Below are 21701 nucleotides of genomic sequence, written 5' to 3'. Positions count from 1 at the left end.
AAAAGAAGAAGATAAAATCCTTAAATTTCCACATTAGGAACGAAGAATTCTATGGAAAAAAACCCTCTCCGTGTTAGGTCGTGCTTCCACCTGCAGGGTAATTTTAGTTCAGTTATAAAAAATATTAAAATGATGTTTTTTATTTAAAAACTATAAACCGACACTAAGTTATTTTCGGAAGAAAAGTCTTGACAATGGAAACATTTTTTCTCTGATGAGTTAAAGGAATTCGATTGGTGATGGAGGTGCTAAAGGTTCGGAATCAAAATTGGGCAAGAGCTAGACAGAAGTGAACAGGATGGAACATTTTTAAAATAAGTAAAAAAAAAACAGCTGGAGAGGATTGTCACCTATGGTGACTTGGTCTTTCTTGACAAAATATATAGGAATGGGAAAATGCTGTGGTATAATACTAGGTGGGCCACATCCAGACGGTCCAGATTAACATTCTTATATGGGTCCTCTTAAAATTTAATTTTGATTCTTGTTTTATCACCTGCCCATGTAATTAATAACCATAGCCATCTAGGTGGTGGCCTAGTTGTAAAAGCTTGAAACCAAGAAATTTGTTTCCTCTGTGGTCTCAGGTTTGAATTCTAAGTTGCTCATATGATGGCCACTGGAGACTTACATGGTCGTTAACTTCAGGGCCTGTGGGATTAGTCGAGGTACACGCAAGCTGACCTGGACACCTATGTTAAACTAAAAAAAAAATAACCATAGCTAACCATCTAGGTGGTAGCCTAGTGGTAAAAACTTGGGACCAAGAGGTTTGCTTCCTCTATGGTCTCAGGTTCAAATCCTAGGTTGCTCATATGATAGCCACTAGAGGCTTATATGGTCGTTAACTTCAGGGCCTGTGGGATTAGTCGAGGTGCGCGCAAGCTGGCCCGGACACCCACGTTAATCAAAAAAAAAATTAATAACCATAGCTTAACTAGTAAGATTTTAAGTTTATTTCTTTACCAATTTAAATTTTATAAACCTCAAACTCACTGAAGACTTAAATAGTTGTTAACTTCATGGCTCATGAGATTAGTTGATGTACGTGTAAGCTGGCCCGAACATCTATATTAATAATAAAAAAAAAAATTTGTTCCCTCAGAGATCACCAGTTTAAGTATCATAAATTTCAGGGTCGCTGGAGACTTGCATGGTCGTTAACTTCAGAGTCTTAAGGGATTAGTCGAGGTGCGCATAAGCTAACCCGGACATCTATGATTAAAAAAAAATATTAAAACCAAGTAAATATTAAAAAGAATGAAAATTAAAAAAAAAAAGAAAAAAAAAAGAGAGAGAGCACCTCCTTCACTATTTACATGCAGTGAAGCAGGTGCGTTGCACCCAAGTTTTCCAAGATGTCGGTAAAAAAAAGAAAGACTTAGTTAATTTTAGTGCTAGAAGACAAAGTTTTATCAATGTCTCTGTATTGACAAAATAGGAAACAAACCAAACACATTACAATCACCAAACACAAAAATGTTGTGTCCATGCGTGATGGGTCCAATCTAGCTATAACTTTGGTGCTCCACTAACCCACCCATCATTTCTCTGGACATGAAAACGATGACCAGCAATTTTATATTTCTCCGGGACCAGCAATTTCATGACATTTTCAGGCGCCGGGCATGGAGAGCTCATGGATGTGCACACAGTAAATCGATTGAAATACATCGACCTTCTTCTTCAAGTGTCATTTCTTGCTCTGATGGTTTCTGTCTCGACAGGAACTCCTTCCATGGCTGCCACCACTAGTTCGTTGAGATCACATGATGTAATGAAATTCGAAGGATGATCCAGATTGACCATGAAATCTGAGACTCAGCTCTTAATCGGGTCCACTCTCAGGTCTGATAACTATGATTCAAAACACTAAATGTTTGGATAAAATCGAGGAAATTAATATTAAAAAAAATAAAAGGAGGTGAGCTGCACCATGTTTGGATCAAGATGTCGGTAATGGGGATACCTGTTGCCCTGCCCTCTGTATGGCCCAATTCTTCCAGGCGTTTTTTGGATTCTTTTTGATGTGAACATGAAGTGATGGGTGAGGGATTGAGAGGAAGTTCATTTTAAGAGCAGCTGGTTTCTTACTGGTTGACATTGACAAAAGCAAGAAGTGACAAGCATTATAAACTTTGCTTTGTTTGTACTGTCCTTTTCTTTTACCAAGTTTGAGGCTTTTTAATTTGTCATCTTTCACAAATATTCAAGTCCCCTTGCCTTTTGGTGTAGAAATTATCATACTTAATACATATATAGACCTCAAGTTTGATTTCTAAAATTCTACAGTTGACAAAGGAGTCCATTGCTTAAAATGTCTTGAGATCAACTTAGACTTTAATAAATTCAATAGAATTTCAGCTTGCCTCGAAAAAATATAAAATTAATAGGTTTTTTTTATTATTTTAATATGTTAATGTTGAAAATAAAAAATTTATTTTAATATATTTTTAAATATAAATTCAACGAGAGAACAAGTATCTTTAATAGTTATATCCATTTTTTGGGATGATTAATCACCAAATCTTACAAAAAAAAAAAAATCACAAGAGAATTTGTGATTTTGGCATGAAACTTTTAGCTTGCAATAGTGTGTTTTGATGTAAAAAAAAAAAAAGATTTTGACAAATCATAATTAAGATATCCATTGGATTCGATCCCGACACAGGAACTCCTTTCATGGCACGAAAGCTTGTGGTTTTGACACATACAATTGTACTTGCATATACTTCTTGTTTAAATTTTAGTATTTAATACAATTGTACTTGCAAACATTTCCTGTATGAGTTTCAACTCATACCCAATGTTATCCAAGATATGTATTTCAGTCCCTTATTTTTTAATTCAATCTTTTCTTCATAAAAATATAATTAGAAGTTAATTTGGATTCAAGAAAATCAAATTAAGTAAAATAAAAAATTCAAAATAATACGCTTCTCCAGCACGCAATATACTGCAAGAAAGTACACAATAATTCAAAAACGGATAACTTTTAGTACAGGAAATAATAATAATACAATTGTACATGCAAACATTTTGGGTGCTTTAAGTTTTAGTACTACATCGAGGTGTACTTGCAAACATTCAACGTTTAAACTTCATGTGATCTCAACAAACAAATGGTGGCAGCCATGGAAGGAGTTCGTGTCGAGACAGAAACCATCAGAGCAAGAAATGACACTTGAAGAAGAAGGTCGATGTATTTCAATCGATTTACTGTGTGCACATCCATTAGCTCTCCATGCCTGACACCTGAAAATCCCATGAAAATGCTGGTCATAGTTTTCATGTCCAGGGAAATGATGGGTGCCTCAGTGGAGCACCAAAGTTATAGATTGGACCCATCACTTATGGACAAAACATTTTTGTGTTTTGTGATAGTAGCATGTTTCGTTTGTTTCCTATTTTGTCAGCACAGAGACATTGATTAAACTTTGTCTTCTAGCACTAAATGTTTTTTTAAAAAAAGCAAAACACACTCACACACACCCCAAGTGCTAATGGCGTCCGGTTTGATTGACACTCAAGAGTTATTTTTTCCTTGATCTTAAATGTATAAATGTATAGGGTAATTAATTGATAAATTCTTTAGAAAAGAAAATGGATAGGATTATATGGAAGTAGTCTTATCCAAAACATTTTAATAGTTTGACTATTGAACTTTAAAAAATAAGTAATTGAGAAAGTGTTGATAAAATAAACATGTAACAAATAATATAAATTGTAAATATATTTAAAAAAAAAACTAGTATATGCATTAAACAAACAACATTTGTTGTTCAGACTTACTAAATAGCTAGAAATCATACTTGTTTAGCCTCGAACTACTAGAATCCTAGTTTTTTATTCTCCAACTTGTCTTGAACTATCCAATCTTGTTTGGCAGATGTTTCTATGTATTTTTTGGTTTTCATGAGACACAAAAAATTTTCGTGTATTTTTTATGCGTGAATACAATAATTTCTATACAAAGTAAGCACTTTTTTTTTTTTTTTATCAATGACACTAATCCATTACCAACATCTTTAACAAAGAAATTAAAATTCGGTGTGCCAATTGTATGATATATGAATTTTAAGAGTCCGAGAGGGCTAACTAAAAATTAGGGGGTGTTAAAATTGGACTAAAGCATGGGGAGGTATTAAAATTGGACCAAAGATCTTAAAAAAAATTAAATTTGGATTGTCGTGGTACCTATAATCCATGTTGCAGGTTTACCATTGCATGCATGGCATATCAACAAATAATTAACTTCATTTTTAGAAGAATATTGTCACCATCATCTTCAACAAATTACAAGCATGGCACAACTCAAGGTAACTTAATTTTCTAAGATAATATTTTCTTTAAGATCTAGATATATAAATACACTTAAAATCAAGTAACTAATGTTATTCCAAACAATACAAATCCAAGGTCATACAAGTTTTAAGCTATACAAACTCCATGCTTTATGCATTCTTTATAAATTCAATCTTATTTTTCTCTTATTATACACTATTTTTTCATCTTATATTTACTAATTTAAATATTAAAGAGTTTTTTATTCCAACAAGAGTTTGTTTTTTCAAGAACAAGTTAGATGATCATGGAAAATGTATACTCAATAATTAAATTGTCAAGAAAGAAATGAAGTTACAATTAAATATGAAAATATAAGAAATCAATTTTAGGTTTTTTCAAATCAAGGAAATGAATAAATTATTTAGCTAAAAGTAACAAGGATTATATAGCAATTCACTGACTACAAACTCATTTTGAAGCTGGACTGGATCGACATATGTTGTATTGTTGGTAGATAAGTTGGTCAATATAGTTTGCTTTCTTTATTAAGTTCGAATTTTAGAATTAAACATATAAAAAGACTTATTGTTTTAATATAATATAATGTGGTCAGAAAAATATCTTCGAGATATTCTTATCATGAATAAAGAAATTTATTCTTTAATATCATAGCCGTCTTCTTCTTCTTTTGGCTTTTACGGCTAGGTAACATGGCTTAGGGTTAGCTATTTCCAAGCTTAGTCATGAGTCAATCAAATCACACCTAATTTAACTTTACATGATTAGCCACAGAATAAATCTATCTAGCATAGGTGTACATGCATTCTTGGTAAGTATTATTTTTAAAAAATATTATTTATTTAAAAATATATTAAAATAATATTTTTTTTAATTTTTAAAATTTTATTTTTAACATTATCACATTAAAAACATGATTAAATGGTAATACCAAACCTAAACCGAGCTGCAATTTATTTTTTGCTGGCTTAGAATCCAATCAATCCTGCTAATAAGTTAAAATTCAGGTTTTGGAGGTTTCATTTAGACGAAGAAATTGTTCAGTCAGCAGTGTAGTTGGGATCCACTTTAGACTTTTAAGAAAGTAGGAATTAATTTCATTGAGGGAGCAAGTTGCTTGCCGTTTCACTTTGGAATTGTCTAATTATTGGTGCGTGATGAACCTCGACGTGGCTTCTCTACTTACTATATGCAACGAGATATATATGGCATATCATACCCAATCACTCCATGTTTTTCAAGATAATTAACGAGTTTCTACTTGGATTATATCATGTTAATATAAAATATAAAATAATATCAATTTGATTTTTTTTAAAAAAAATAAAACAATATAATTTTAAGATGTTTTTTTTTAAAAAAAATTAAAATTATTCATTTATATAACAAACTAGTACCAGGTTAATTTAACCGGATCAATTCTCAGCTTTATTTAACACGAAACTTAGATCATTAGATTGACTTATAAATTAGTCTAGGTTATATGCTAATGATTTTACAAATAAATACATTTTTTTCATACAATCATCGAGCGATAAAGCCGTTTGAGTTTCTATTCCAGGTGACAACAATTATCCTTTTGTTGCCAACTTGTTAAATTCTATATTATATCAAAAGTTGATTGTACCCGCCCCAGTTTTGCTTTGCATAAATAAATAAATAAAAGATCATTTCGTCTTTCATGGAAACCCTACTAAGGAGTAACTCGTAGCTTTTCTAATTAGATAGAAAGCACCCGCATGATTTCTTTATTGATGTGTGTATGCAGTACTCGACTATCACCATAGTTTTTGTTTTTAAAATTATTTTTTAATAAAAAAAAATATTAAATTGATTTTTTAAGTGTTTTTTTTATAATTTTAATATATAAATATATAAAATATATATTATTTTAATATGTTTTTAATTAAAATTATCAAAACGGCGATAAGTTGATCTTGTTTATCGCTATATATAGAATTATCATATCCCAAAAAGAATCACGACATTGTTCGTGACATGTAGCTATATTCCAAGAGATTAGATATATAGATAAGAAAAAAATATTAGTCCATTAATTGTAAGGATATTTGATCACTTCTAGATTTTATATTAAAGTACTTTCTATAAAAGTATCTTGTGTTCTCTCTCTCTCTCTCTCTCTCTATATATATATATATATATATATATATTAAATACTCTACATTATAGTCATATATGAATTAAGAAGGTAGTATATATCGTTACAACAAATTTATAGAAATATTTTACTTATAAAATCACGAGGCATATGGCCCATAAATGATAAATTATATTCCTTATCTTTTACCATTGTTAAGTCTTAATTATACACCAGCTTGGTTAAAGGGAAGTGCATGCCATCAGCCATGTGTCACCCATGAAACTGACTTAGAAAAATATCTTACTGAAAAAAATGGTTCGAGATAATTACCTAAACTTACTCGGTAGTAGTGTCAATACTTGACTGCAATAAAGTATTCTTATCCTTTCTTTCTTTTTTCTTTTCTTTTTAGTTTATTTTCCAATTTTTTTCAATGATTGTTACATATGTGTTGGCATTCACCAAGTTGGCTAGATAATATTGAGTGAATTGCTAGATGATTTAAAATTAAATATAGACTAAATAAGGAGTTAGATTAAAAAAAAATTTATCATGTTAATTTTATATTCAAATTTTTTTAACGATCAACCTAGTTGTTTTTGTACTAGCCAAATCGATTAAATCATATTAAAAAAAATCTTACACGGTATAGTTTTAAACTCGATAGATAAAGTGTTGGATTGAGAGTTTTGTTTTTGTCAATTTCAATTTTTTTTCTTAATTTTATCCAAAGATTTTTTGTACAAGTTGGTTGAGTTGTGTTTGGACTAATTAAGTAGATTAAATTACATTGAAGCTATAATTTAATTTTAAAATTAGGTTACTGAAGAAGTAAGGCTTAGAGATTTTAAGATTGAAATGTTAAGTTAATTTTAATAATAATACTAAATAATTTTCTGTTCTCTGCATATTTGTTTTTTATCATGTTTAATTAGACCCGCAGCAAATTGCGGTGCAATATATAGTAGATTATAATAGCTAATCCATTGACTGGTCAAACTTGATATGATTTACAAATGCTAATTCAAGTTTAATAAGAGAAAAAGCTTATCACACCCAAAACATCACCAATTATTAATTATAATGGATCAAAATAATGTAAAACTTCTGTTTTTGCAATAGATCACAGCTCACAACAGACTCTGAGAGCAAAAAAAAAATAATATTGTTCGACAATGATGTTTTTTATGGACTGCTTTGAAAAAAGATAATCTAAAAGCTATGATAGGTACCTGTAGTTTTCATAAGGGAAATTACGCTACTCACTAGAGGAAGGAATATGATAGCGTTATTAAACTTGAATCTGATCTATTCAAGATTTGATATGGATTGGGTTTAAAATTTGAATAAGAATTGATTTGATCTTGTTATTTTTTTTAAATGTACATCTTTTTTAAAATAATATTTTTTTAGATTAATTTAAATTATTAATTCAATATTAGACTAAATTCAAGAATAGAGTTCATCTTGGTTTTAAGAATCCAGTAACTAAATCTAATAACCTAACTTTAATTTCAAACGGGATATTAATCTCTTGTTTGCTTGAGAGCTCCTTTTTGCTAAATTTTGACAAGGATATCCATTAGATAACTTGTGATATAAAATTAAATGTTATATTTTGTTAATTTCATCCGGATTAACTCCATATTAAACTAATCATGGCCCTTGCTATACACAGCCAATTCTATGTTTTTAATGAGCCACCATTGCTTGCATGAGCTCATTTTTTATTTCTCTTGTTGGTTCACATGGTCATGCTTCGAGTAGTCGGGTCAATGATAAAAAATTATTCAATTTGAGAATTAAACTAGAAAAAATTAAGTGTATTGAATTAACTCTTGAGTCACTGGATCAACACGGGTTAATTTTTTTATTGAAAAAAAAAATATTCTCTTTTGATGCTCACTAAGATGAAGTTTGGAATCGAGTTTAAATAGGTCAATCAGGTTCGATATCATAAACACTTTTCGACCCTTTACTATAGGCTTTTGCGTATAATAATATAACCCACCCTTAAGCCTGCTAGAAAGGATCCCAAATACTTCTCTATTTTTGCACCCAATAGAAGGATCTCTAAAAACAGAGGACCTTCTTGCTTCGAAGATGACTCCAACGTTTAGATAAGCCTCCATTGCCGCTCTAAATTCTTGGCACCATCGATGCTTGTTACAAATATTTCAAACACATTAATAAAATCCACCATGACAAGTGGATCGCAAAAGTCTAGAAGTGAAAGAAGGATAAACTTAATAATTATTAATATTTATATAATGAGTCTATTTCGAAGAGTCCAATTGATAAAAAAAAAAAAAAAAAACATCACATCAAATATGATTAAAAATATAAGATTTATCGCACTTGAGGTCTTGGCCTAGCGGTTGAAGGGACTTGTTCTCTTCCTCTGTATCCTGGGTTCAAACCTCACCGTGCAAGCCTGTCACCCCCGCAGTGCCTTACATGCTCACTGGGTTTGCAGGATGTTCAGTGAGCCGTGAGATTAGTCGTGGTGCGCGCAAGCTGGTCCGGACACCCACATAAATAAATAAAAAAATGAAAGATTTATCACGGAAAGATATCAAACATGGTACAGTTTTAATCTTTTATTTTCATAAATGTTGAGGAAGCATATCAATAACATCAATATGAGTTCATCTAGGAGAAGAGAGGAGATGTAGTTTTCTTTCTTTATTTTAAAAATATTTTAAAAAAAAATTAAATTAAATTATTTTTTACTTCAAATTATTATTTTATATTTTTATGTCGTTTTGATGTATTGATAATGAAAATAAAATTTTAAAAAATAATTATTTTAATATATTTTTAAATAATATTTAAAAAAAAAAAAAAAAAGAAGCAATCACTCATACTAATTAAATGATCGTTGTCTATACGCAACTAGAGGGAGTCTAGAAGGATAGGATTGTTGTTGGCTATATACGCATTGTAACATCATTTTGTATGTCATGGAAATATTACGAAATGATGCGTTAGTGATGAGCCTGAAGTTCAGGGAACCGTACTCTCTCTCTCTCTCTCTCTTCTCACTAGCTTTTCTACCATTGTTGCTCATCTTGAGCTTATATACTCCATTTGCACTCCTGGAGAGCCTTCATATAGGCGCGCACCACAATCCCATAAAGCATGTGTAGATCGATTTCGGAGTATGGTTACACAGCTAAAATAGACGTAGGGTTTCACTATCAAGGAACACAGAATCTTACGCAGAGAGATTGATCACAGATGAACACTATGTCATACTGTTGCACAAAACTACAAAAATATCTCTCAAGAAAGTGCCGTCTTCTGATATGAACAAGGCCTCGAAAACCTACCAACCCTAGGCTAAGGAAACCTAGACGGGACATCATTTATAAATATATGGTCCATAACCTTTGTCTGGAAAAGGGCATGTTGCCAAGGACTTGGGTTGGGTTTTATACCATCATGTTATAGTTTTGAAAGCGAAGTGTTTGCTTCGTTTAAACTTTCAAATTTGTCGTTCTATTCCTTCATTATTACACCGGTGGGCTTCCCACCAAGGAGACAGCGCCCTCCTCCTCCACGGTCAACCAAAAGAGTGCTTCATTTTTGTCTTGCAAGACAACTACTTTTACCTTAATGACATCAGCTTCTACATCATCTGTCTTCATGTGTACAGGCTCCATTGCTTAGTTTTAAAACCCAGTAAACAGGTTTCATCTTGTAACCTTTTTTTTTTTTTTTTTTATCAAAACAACTCATTTTAATATCTATCTATTTTAAAAAAAATTAAAATGATATTGTTAAGGGTTACTTTAAAAAATTTAAGAATTTAAATTAATCTGTCAACTTATAAATTGACTTGTTAAACTCATAAACCACATTGTTTTAGATTGGACTAAAAATTAAATTAGATATTATAATTATGTTATGATATACTCCAGTGTTTAATTGTATCTAAATTCGATATTTCCTTCTGAATAAATTTCGTTAACAATAGGTTTTTTTAAAAGAAATTAATGTAGTGAAAGCCTTTATATTCCAAAATTGAGGAAATAAAAATGACTATGACATTTGTAAATCCAATGATAACTACAGAAAACAGTGTCAAATTTACCATGCTTGCCAATATTTACTTTTTAAAGAATAGCATGAATAGTGCCCAGTCCTTTACCTAATTCTCCAATATAAAAGAAGGAACATCTGTAAAATGTAATCTAAAAAATGGTGACACTATGCACACTGGAGTTCTCCTCTATATATATATATATATATATATATATATAAACAGCCAGAATTCTTCTTTCGCATTAATTAGAAAGTTGTTTTTTTTTGGCTAGATGACCAAATATTATTGGCCCTATCGTCCATAAGGAAGAAAGAAAAGAGGAGAGGGTGAATAAAAAGATGGGATGAAAACGAAAGATCCCATAGTAAATTAAATATTCTGAAAAAGGTGTGGTGAGTTGTGATTTCTGACTAGAAGCATATGCACTAGCAGTGTAGCATATATATGTGTAAAATGCTATAGAACCTGGTAAAGTTTAAATCAATAAGAAGCTAACGCAATTATTTTTCTGTCCACTCAACCAAATAAAAGAAGCATCTCAATATGCCCCCTTCATCTATCCACCCCGTAGAAAAAAAAAAAACCAATTAAAATTTGTCATCTATTATTTTTATTTAAAAAAATTAAAGTAAATTCGAAATAAATAATATAAAAAATAAATATGTTTATGTATATTTATTCGCTAATAAAAAATTGACACCCAAAATGAGATATTTAAAGATATTTTATTATAAAATATAAGATATTATAAATAAATATTAACTAATAAAATAATATAACATTGATAACGACCTGAGTGGTTGAAATTTAAAAAAAAAAAATCCTAGGAAGATGAGGTTAATTGGTTTAAAGTAATGGTTGAAATTTATTTGAATAAGACGCATAGGTAAATATTTATCTAATCAAGACTTTAACAATGATCTTGCTGAGTTATTTGCCAAGCTAAAATATGTAACAATTTACAAACCATTCTGTCATTTGCAGTGCTCTGTACACCACCGCCAAAGCTGCTAAAGTTTATCAATAAATAGTTGCAATCAAGAAAACTAAGAAGAGTGAAAGGTACACCCTTAGTTCCAAAACTATGCTTAAATCTCCAAGGAACTTCAAAGAAAAATTGATTCTATTGCCTACCTTCGAGGAAATACAAAACCCCGTCTGCAGTGAATTTAGGTGGTGAATTTTGACTCAGTTATTGATACAGTAAAGCTTTCTATCAGGGAAAAAAAAAACTATGCTCAAGTTGAATGAGAAATTGAGTACCTGCTGGGACCGTCTTCAGAAGACGCAAGGGAAATACGGGGAGCTGCTGGCAGGATCGCTTTACTGGACGAGGGACTGCTCGGGGTAGACGACGGCGTTGTTAGTAAAAAAAAAGGAGAGAAAACAAAAGATGGTAACATGGTTTTCTTTTATAGCCACCCTAGGGATCATTTCCTGATTCAAAGGAGAAAAAAATGACAATTCCTATTTTGTGTGAGCAAGGGCAGCCACCTGCACAAACTTCTTTTCCTCCTCTCATGAAACGGGTACATGGGGAGGTTAATTTTTTTTTTTTTCCTGTTCTGAAATATGCAGCCATGGCCTTGATGATGCTCTTTGTGGAGCTACTCTGGTGCTTAAATTGATCATGACAGATGGTATCATTGCTTTTGCTATATGGGGTCTTGGCCCTCTAATGCGTTTGGGAAGGACTCTACTGGTAAAGAATGAAGGATATAATTTAACCTTTAGATCGACAATTGTTGTTTCCATGTTCCCTGTGTAATTCCAAGCACATCCTCGGAACTTCACTTTCTTCAATATGTAGCTAATGCATTATGAACTCTCTGGAAAGAGAATAACTCGAACCGCATTATTATTGATGTAAGAAAAAACAAAAAAGAGGATCCATGCGTACCTGCTAGGGCAGGATGTTGACATTCGCTGTTTGTAAAGAAAGAAGAGGCTACACTGTTTCATCTTCCCATTCAGTTGATGTTTGGTTACAAAAACAGCCTATGGAGAATTCAAGAAAACAAAACCACCCCTGATCGCCTTCGAACAATGGCAGCGCCACCAAGTGAGGTCTAAGGAGAATCATATATGGTCTCGTCAACACTCCTCCTTGAGCAAGAAGACGATTATCCTTTCCCCTCTACAAGCAGGTTGAAGATTTTAGCTAGATTTTCAGCACCAAGAGCAACAAGATGCATGTATCTCCATTGGCAACCGTGATGACATCACATTCATGCTGATGAACAACGTAGAAGAATACTTATATATTCAATAGTTCAAATTCCTTACCAGAGATGAGTTTCAATTCTAATGGCGATATTGATGGTATTCCTCAGCTGTCTGATACGGGCAGGGCTTCGTACAAGGAAATAGTTGTTCTAGCTACTTAATTACAGCTTGCTTTTGTTAGTGGATGGATGTACCTTAATGAAAATGGATAATGTGCGGTCCCTATATCCACAGGTTTTCTGCCTGAGGAACTTCCTGTGTGTATCGCATTGCAAACGAAGCATTGATCAATTCAGTTCCTCTCAAAGTACTTCAAGCAGCTTCCTGACCATGTTTCCACTGGATTTTCATATCTTTCTTCTGGTACTTCAGACACAACCATGCCTACAAATCATTCCATGAATTTGGTGGCTTATAGTCAAGAAGGCATTCTGTATGCTACTCCTATTACCAGAATTTGAACGCATTTTCCGTCGGTATTTATATTCTCATTTTATCAACACTAAATTTATTGACGGGCTCACGAATGGAAATGTTTTGTTGATAATTGTAGACAATGAGTCTATCGATAATAAAATTACCAATTAATTTACTGATAGAAAAACCATGCCAAGAAGAAGTCGAAGAGGCGTGTCTCTTATGAAATGAGAGATTCTAGTTTTTTAATTGGGGCTAATTTACCGACTGTTTTATAAATAAATAATTAAATATTAATATTTTTAATCATTTCATCTGTGATTCTATCTATAATATTTAATTTAAAATTTTAATTTAATCATAAAAAACCCTCCAAATATTACCGATAACTTTTCATTCCGTCTATAATATTTAATTTAACCAAAAACTTTTAGAAACCCCTTAAATATCACTGATAACTTTTCAATCCGTCGATGTTTTACCTATAATATTTAATTTAATCAAAAAAATTTTAGAAACCCCTTAAATATCAAAAACAAATTTTTAATCCGTTAGTGATTTTATTTGTAAAGAACAATGATTAATAGTGCAATTGAGAATTGAACAGTCCCAAGACTCTCAGGAAAATAACGACAGAATTAATTTGTCGGTGATAGCCTTTCTAATTAACATAATGAATAGTGCCAAAAAGGGAATAGTTTACCAATGGGTTTACAAACGGATTTTATTGACGGTATTAATATCATTGATATAAATGACATGTCATCGTACTTGTTTGGTTTTTTTGTTTATTTCTTTTTTATCATTATAATTTTTTTATCATTATAATTTTTTGTTCATAGGTATAAAAATGGTTTGCCAAGAAAATTATATAGTTCTTATAATTATGATATTTCTATTGCATCAAAGTATTATTCTTAGAATGTTCTTAATCAATGCTTTCTTAAATATTGAATATTTCTTAATCAATACATATTATGTTTTTTTTTTCTTATAAAAGAAACTATTCTCATAAGCCGAGGTATAATGAATATCTAAAACTAATATATAGGTATCAATCAAAAGTCATATATAATGAATTGACCCATATGGGAATTATTTATGGAGAGATCACCTATATCTATAGAAAAACACATGTGATAATTAGATAAGTGATACTTAGACTTGAAATCACTAATTTATTTTATATAGAGGAAGTTATACTTTAATCATGTTACATGTATATTAATCGAGGTAACGAAGGAGTGGATATTAGGTATAACATGAACTAGATGAAGATACTTGAGTGATCAAGAGATGATTCATCACCCTAAATAAATTAGAGAAAATATTTTATTTGTTCTCATATAGTATTGACTGAGAAATCCTTTGCCGAGGTGGAATAAGATTTGAAAAGAGTTTTAAGTCTTATTCAAACAATCAATAACTATTATGTAAAGAACAAACATAATTTAATATGGTAAACATGCTTCTTGTTTTAATGTTAAATCAAAATATTATTGATGAAAGGATATATATTAATTACACTTTGAAACCAGTCACTGAAAAGATTAAGTCAAACTACTAATAATTTTTTTAATATTTAAAAAATCATAATACATTGTTTAAATAATATACCTTATCTTCAACAGGAAAAAGGAGTGGGGAAGTAATTTTTATCCAAAAAGAAAAAAAAATCTTGCCGAATCTGCCGATCAATCTCGTCATCTCAATAAATGAATAAAGGGAAAAGAGGAGAGCTACAAACAGAGAGAAAAGAGGGAGCCAGTGTCATTTATTCGTCAAAACTCATCAATAGCTAGCCAGATTGCGCCATTAAATTCAGTACAACAAGGACTTCAAAACAAGACCCATAGTAGCTGTTTTCAGCTAAAAAAAAGTCGTATGGGCCAGTCAAAGTTGATGGTAATTTAAAATCATTTACTGTTTCAAATTCCATCCAATCAAAATTAATCCCTAAATTTTTAATTTTAACAATTAATTTTATTTTTACAATAAAATATATCTATATTAATTTATTATAAAAATCTAATATGATCAAATCAAGTCTTATTTTAAAAAAAAATCAAAATACAAAATCCTCTTTAACTATATTTTCGAGGCATGCCTATTTATTTTTAAATATAAGTAAACTTGGGGGATATTTGTAGAGGTTAAAATTTTCTACCAATCAAAATTTATCAAGTTTCATTTTTATTTTATTTTTACATAAGAAAAATAAAATAAATGATATGATAAATAAATAAGTCTTCATATCTATTTTTAGTCAATGAAAGATTGATATATGAGATAAGATATCTCAAGATATTTTATCATAAGTATAAAATCTCATAAATAAATATTAACCAATAAAATAACATCATATGACATTGATAAAAGACTTGAGTCCCTTACAAATCTTTATAAATATAGAGTCTCACCCTAGATATAAGGAGAGGATTCTTCAATAGATACAAAATTTTCCTTCAAGACAAGATCTTTATTATCTACACTTAAAGTCTACAAATAATGAATCTTTCTTGAATCAAGTCTAAACGTCTCATTAAAAATTATTCAACAACACTTTAAAGACCCATTAAAGTTGTTTAAAATTGTATCTCATATGTGGAAACAAAAATTTTCCTACCAATCAAAATTGGTCATGTGTTATTTTTATTTTATTTTTACATAAGAAAAATAAAGTAAATTTGGAACAAATGACATGAAGAATAAATAAGCCTTTATATATTTTTTTGGTCAATGAAAGATTGACATATGGAATGAGATATTTAAGGATATTTTATCATGAGTAAAAGAACGCAATTATAATGAGAGAAAAATTAACACCTTGAAAGCACACAAAAGCTCTAATTATAATATAACTAATATTATCATAATCAAATTTTGACCACCCCCCATATTGTATAATTAGAAAAAAATTAAAAATATATATTTTTAGTAATTTTAGTTAATTTTAATCATTTTGTTAATTTCTTGTTTTATACAAAAAAAAAAAGCTTGAAAATCATTAAAAAAAAATACAATATATATATAGCTAGGGTTGAAGATTGGACCAAATTTGAAAAATTTTGGGCCGTAATTGAGGTTTCAATTAAAGAGGAAATTGAAAAAAATGTCACTGCATGGAATAATTTAATTTAATTTGGCTAAGATTGAAAGAAGTTGAAAGTTCAAATATGATTTTGAGAGAAATAGCAAAAATGTCACTGCTTGTTGCGTGGCATTGAGCATCGGCAAAGGTTTTTATTGTTGCAAAGTATAATCCTTTGATCCATTTTTGTCCCAGAAAGAAGCATGGGCCAATGCTTTTATTTGTTTAAGCAAGGCCTCTCTCTATTTTATTTATTTATTTATTATTTTTTGGTCTCTGTGGACTGGTACTCATAAGCTTCGGCTTTGGGCTGTTGGTTTTTATCGGTTTTCGGCTAACCTTGTTTTATGGGTTGTCCTCGAGGGTTTGAGGTAAGCATACTCATGTCTAATAAAATAAATAATAGAAAAATAAAATAACATAAAGTTTATATGAATAAATACTTTGTGTGCATCACGTCCAGTTCTTTCCAAAAAAAAAAAAATCAATTTTTGCATATTCCATCTTTGTAAAAAAGAATTAGTGTGTTTGTTTAGAAAAAGAAGAGAAGAAAAAAACTAAAAATACTTTTTACGTTTTAGCATTTTCTTAAAAAAAATGAAAAAATATATACATTTTACATATATATTTGGATTTAATAATAAGTTTACTAAGTTTATTAAGGATTGACGGCCATTGAGCCTACATACCAGAAAATTTTTAAAAAATATCATGCTGTTTTCTTAAAAATTAAATGAATTATAAAAACCCCCAACTTACAAAATAAAAGAAAATAATAAAAGGGTCAGAGCACATTTTCACCACTCATTGGGTCCAAAACCCAATTTCCATCGTACACACAAGTCCAAAGCTCAATTATTATCGTTGATATGGGTCTAATGTCGTTTTTAACAACTTTAATGCAATTTTTTTCCTGAAGGATAAATGTCATTTTTTAAATGTCTTCTTTTAAAATGAACCGGTTTTAAAATCAAATATGAATTACACTCACTTTTAGCAATTTCAACAAAAAAAAAAAAATCTTTTTAAGACTTGACATTAACATTTTAACGAGTCTTTTATTTTTAAAAATTAATATAATTTTTTAAAGTGTCTAAAATTAGAAAATACAAATAATTTTTTATAAGAAATAATATTTTTAAAGATGTTCTTTCTTTAAGCATAATTAATCTCTTATCTAATTATCTAAAATCAATGCATATCTTTAGATTCTCTAGTTTTTTTTCATAACTAAATAACAAATTTAATTTTTCACGGTATATGTATAACATTTGTTACCATAGTTTTGAAACTCAGCCCGGTTCGGTGGATCGACTCGGGGCTCGACCGATCCAAGGTTGAGATCGAGCCAGGTTGAAGAAAACATAAAGACAGGCAAAACCCAGTGTAACCCAACAGATTGACCCAACGACCTAGATAATCTTGTCAAAACCAAAAACCTGGACCTTGAACTGACCAAATCTAAAAACTATACTTGTTGCGACATCCACTAAATATAATGTAACATTAACCATGGTGGTCACAAATGATAAAACAACTCAACTCTGTACATTAATAACCTTCCTTATATCCTTGAAAACATTCAATCAAAATCTCGATATACTTCCAATATCTTTTTCTTTCAATTTCATCCCTACCCTGTCTAATCTATTTCTAAAAATTTATGCCAATCTATTGTTATTTTGCCATTTTATTTTTGTAATAAGCGAAATTACTTATTTTTGTAATAAGCGAAAATACCCTAAAAGGCCATTCACTGTCAAATGTTTTTGTTGACCATGCAGCTACCATAAAGGTGGTGGGTTAAGGGGAAATAGAGCAACACTCCAGATTACAAACCCATGTCATACAACAAGGGTCAAAATCATTGAAAATATAATTATAGTTATTTTTTAAATAATTTTTGATGTTAAAATATATATTAATATACATATTAATAATATATTTTTTATTTTTAATATATTTTTTAAATAATTTTTTATTTAAAAATACTAAAAATATATTAATTTTAAATTAATAAAAATATAAAAATATTTTAAATTTTTTTAAAAATATTTTTGAAACAAGCACACTGTTCTTATCCTGTCAAAAGAGGATGCGTTCACACATGCAGGTGCACCCGCAATAACCAGGAAGTTTTGTGATAAAAAAACACGAAAGACCTAGAAAAGGAGTAAATTTTACAATGGCGCCGTTCCAAACGATTTTTTTATAAAAATTGAAATATTTTTATAAAAAAAAAAAAAATTGTTTTATGCTAATAACAATGTCAAATACCCCTAATATCTGGTTCTGGAAAGCTTGTCTATCAAGATTTTTAAGCTTCAATCAAAACTTCAAAACCAACTATAAATATATATCAACCATTCCAATCCCACCAACGGGGAAATGTTAAACTATTTAACACGGTCCAACCATTCAAGCTCACCAAGAAGAAAATCTAGATCAAAATAGACACCTTGGCCAGTTTTCTAAACATCAGCCACGAAATCAAACATTCCCGTTTTATTTTATGCTATCTTTGCCCTTGAGAAATCCATCTCCGGATGCTGCAACAAATCAAAAACAAATGACAGATTAGCTAGAAGTGATGCGAGAGGCGAAGTAAAAAACTAGGGATGCAAATGTTTTGAAGAGAGGGAAGACTGTTCAAGAGGGTTGTGGTTTCACCTCAGACATGAACTTCTTCAGAATCTCCTGTTTCTGCATCTCATCACTGGTTGGAAGCCCCATAGACTTCTGTCTCTGATCAAACTGAACAGAAGAAAAAGGAAATCAGACATCAGACATCACAACAACCAAGTAAAACGTAGAATTATGGACAAACACAACCAGATGCCATGCCAAATTAAGCAACTATAAGGACCTAACTCAGTTAATCAAGGTGGACAAACATCAGATGCCATGCCAAATTAAGCAGCTATCAGGACCTAACTCAGTTAATCAAGGTGGACAAACTAGGCATGATCAAGAAGGGGAAATGGCACAAAAATTTACCATCATCTTTTCAACAGTCTGCCGTGTTTCAGAATCAAGGTCAGATAGCTTGCTGTTTTCAGGCTCCACTTTCTGAGTATCAATTTCAGGATCTCCTTTCACCAAAGACTTCCACCAATCCATTTGGTCATGCTTTGTCAAAAGGATTGAGATGGTATTCTGGTCCTCTGAAGAAATATATGAAGAATAACTAACATTTAACAAATGGCTCTTGACGAGGAAACAAAGAGCAAATAATGCAATGAAAGAAAATGCTCAATTATTTACACATTCCAGTATTTGCTAAGAATTTCCAAATATTGTATGTAGCCATGAATACAATACCATTTGAAATTCAATGACTGGTTGTAGTTAGCATACCTATGCTCCAATAACAATCATCAACCTTGATGGGCTTATAGAGCTCTCCCTACAAGTATTTGAGAGCAAAAATTTAGAAGAGAAAACCACCTGAGCAAACTGAAGATAGCTCACTAGGGTACATTTCATAAAAGAACACACATTTGCGAGCAAACTTACCTCAACTATTGGAGGTTGGCCCTTGAGTCCAACTTTTAGATGATTTTTCTTGATGTCACATATGACAAATCTTGATTTAGTTCCAGAAGGAACTGGAATTTGTATATTAACCTCTTGCAAGGTCTGTGTCCAGGAATATTTCTCCAGATCAAGCCCGTTACCATTATTTGGAACTGCCCATTAGAAACAACAAGCAGCAATGGAAAAGTAAGCAAAGCATGCGACGAGCACCTTTCCTTCAAACTTCAAAGATATCAGTAATGAATATGCCATCTGCATTTAGCATGGAAGTCATAGATATTCTAAGCAACTAATTAAATGCCTCATCCCCAATTGGATGCACATACTAACTTTCGAATCTGATTGCAGCACGCATCCTGTCATTCATGCAAAAGCTACATGGAACTACAGAATAAACTCAAAGCTACAGCCTAGCTACAGACTACACATGTGTAGATTTTCATAAAGTATTGCATGAAACATACAGTTGGGTTGCAAGAAAATCTGCAGCCATGTTGATTTATCAACAAACTCATATTGCAATATCTATCAAACATTTTCACCAACTACAACCCATCCATTATAAATGGTCACTTTCATCATCCTATACGGCTTTCAATGCATAAAGTTTAAAACTTTATCCAAAATCTAGAGCAAAAACAAAAATTGGTACCTTAACCCTTGCAAGTTCAACAAAATATCATCTAATCACAAATAAAACATCACAAGCCCAACTACTAAGTATCCACAGAACAATTTCACAACCAACACCACCAAAATGATTCACAGACAACAGAATTGAACAATTCACTACTTCAAATAAGTTAGATTGCAGTACATGTCCACTCCTCTTTTCCAACAACCAGAGACACTTGAAGATACAAACGGTTCAAAAACTAGTCTTTTGCTCTTCAATTCTCAACTTCCTAAACAATCAAGAACACCAAAAGACATTACAGTCATAACACAAACAACCCCTCCAAGAGAAGGGAATAAAAAACCTTCAAAATGTTAAACCCCATTTGAAAAATCACAAAAACATTTCAGACTTTACCCTCCAAGCCAAAATGTTCTCCTAAATTTCAATCACCTTCAATCTTCTACTAATTCACACAAACCAAAAAATAAAAAATCTCCAAACTTCAAACACATAAAACCAACCACAAAAGCAAAACAGCTCAAAACAAAAACCTTCAAAATGTTAAACCCCATTTGAAAAATCACAAAAACATTTCAGACTTTACCCTCCAAGCCAAAATGTTCTCCTAAATTTCAATCACCTTCAATCTTCTACTAATTCACACAAACCAAAAAATAAAAAATCTCCAAACTTCAAACACATAAAACCAACCACAAAAGCAAAACAGCTCAAAACAAAAACAGGAAACACAAAATTAAACAAAACACTTTTTCTCATTTACCTCTCTTTGCACTCTCCTCTTTGTTCTCGTTTTCGTCCATTTTCTCCTTCTCCTTCTTCTCCTTCTCCACCTTCAACCTCTTACTCCCTGCCTTCACCTCCGCCTCCTCCGCTGCCTTCACCTTCGCCTCCTCCGCTGCCTTCACCTTCGCCTCCTCCGCCGCCTTCTTCCTCTTCGCCTCCTCTATTGCCTTCTTCACCACCGCAAAGATCTCCTTCTCCGCCGTCTCCTTCTCGAGAAAAACACTCTCTTTCCCCAGGAAATCAAGAACTCCCTCCACAATCCTTATGGGGTTTTGTGGATCAAATGTTGCAGTAAACGTCGACGTTTTGGGAGGGGCATGGGATGATGATGGTGGTGGTTTTGTTTCTGTTTGGTCTTCTTCGTAATCAGATATTATCGCCATTTTTGCGTCTCTTTCTTGAACTGAGCTGACTCGGTTGGCGTGAGTCGAGGTGTATTTGGCTTCTTGCTCGAGGACGTTTTAAAGGAGTGAAGAAGGGGAGACCTGCGAGGAGTTTTATAGAGAGTTCTAGAACATTTATTATTACTCCGCCATGCTAAGAATCCAATTAG

At 31.3% G+C, this 21701-nt stretch overlaps 1 protein-coding gene across 1 annotated transcript; it reads right to left on the bottom strand.

Annotated features, from left to right (window-relative positions):
- Positions 1-18518: 18518 nt before the first annotated feature.
- LOC118057234 (protein BOBBER 1) lies at positions 18519-21640 on the bottom strand. Its single transcript, XM_035069749.2, has 6 exons — positions 21126-21640; positions 19705-19877; positions 19546-19594; positions 19186-19352; positions 18859-18942; positions 18519-18737 (listed from the first exon to the last, which is right to left on the bottom strand). Exons 1-6 carry the CDS (start codon positions 21529-21531, stop codon positions 18699-18701), a joined length of 918 nt encoding a protein of 305 aa, XP_034925640.1. The 5' UTR covers positions 21532-21640; the 3' UTR covers positions 18519-18698.
- Between the last annotated feature and the right edge of the window lie 61 nt (positions 21641-21701).

Source organism: Populus alba, chromosome 15, assembly GCF_005239225.2.
Source record: "Populus alba chromosome 15, ASM523922v2, whole genome shotgun sequence".
NCBI classification, from domain to species: Eukaryota; Viridiplantae; Streptophyta; class Magnoliopsida; order Malpighiales; family Salicaceae; genus Populus; species Populus alba.
Note: the sequence above shows the minus strand (reverse complement) of the source record. Positions and strands in the feature narration are given on the sequence as shown.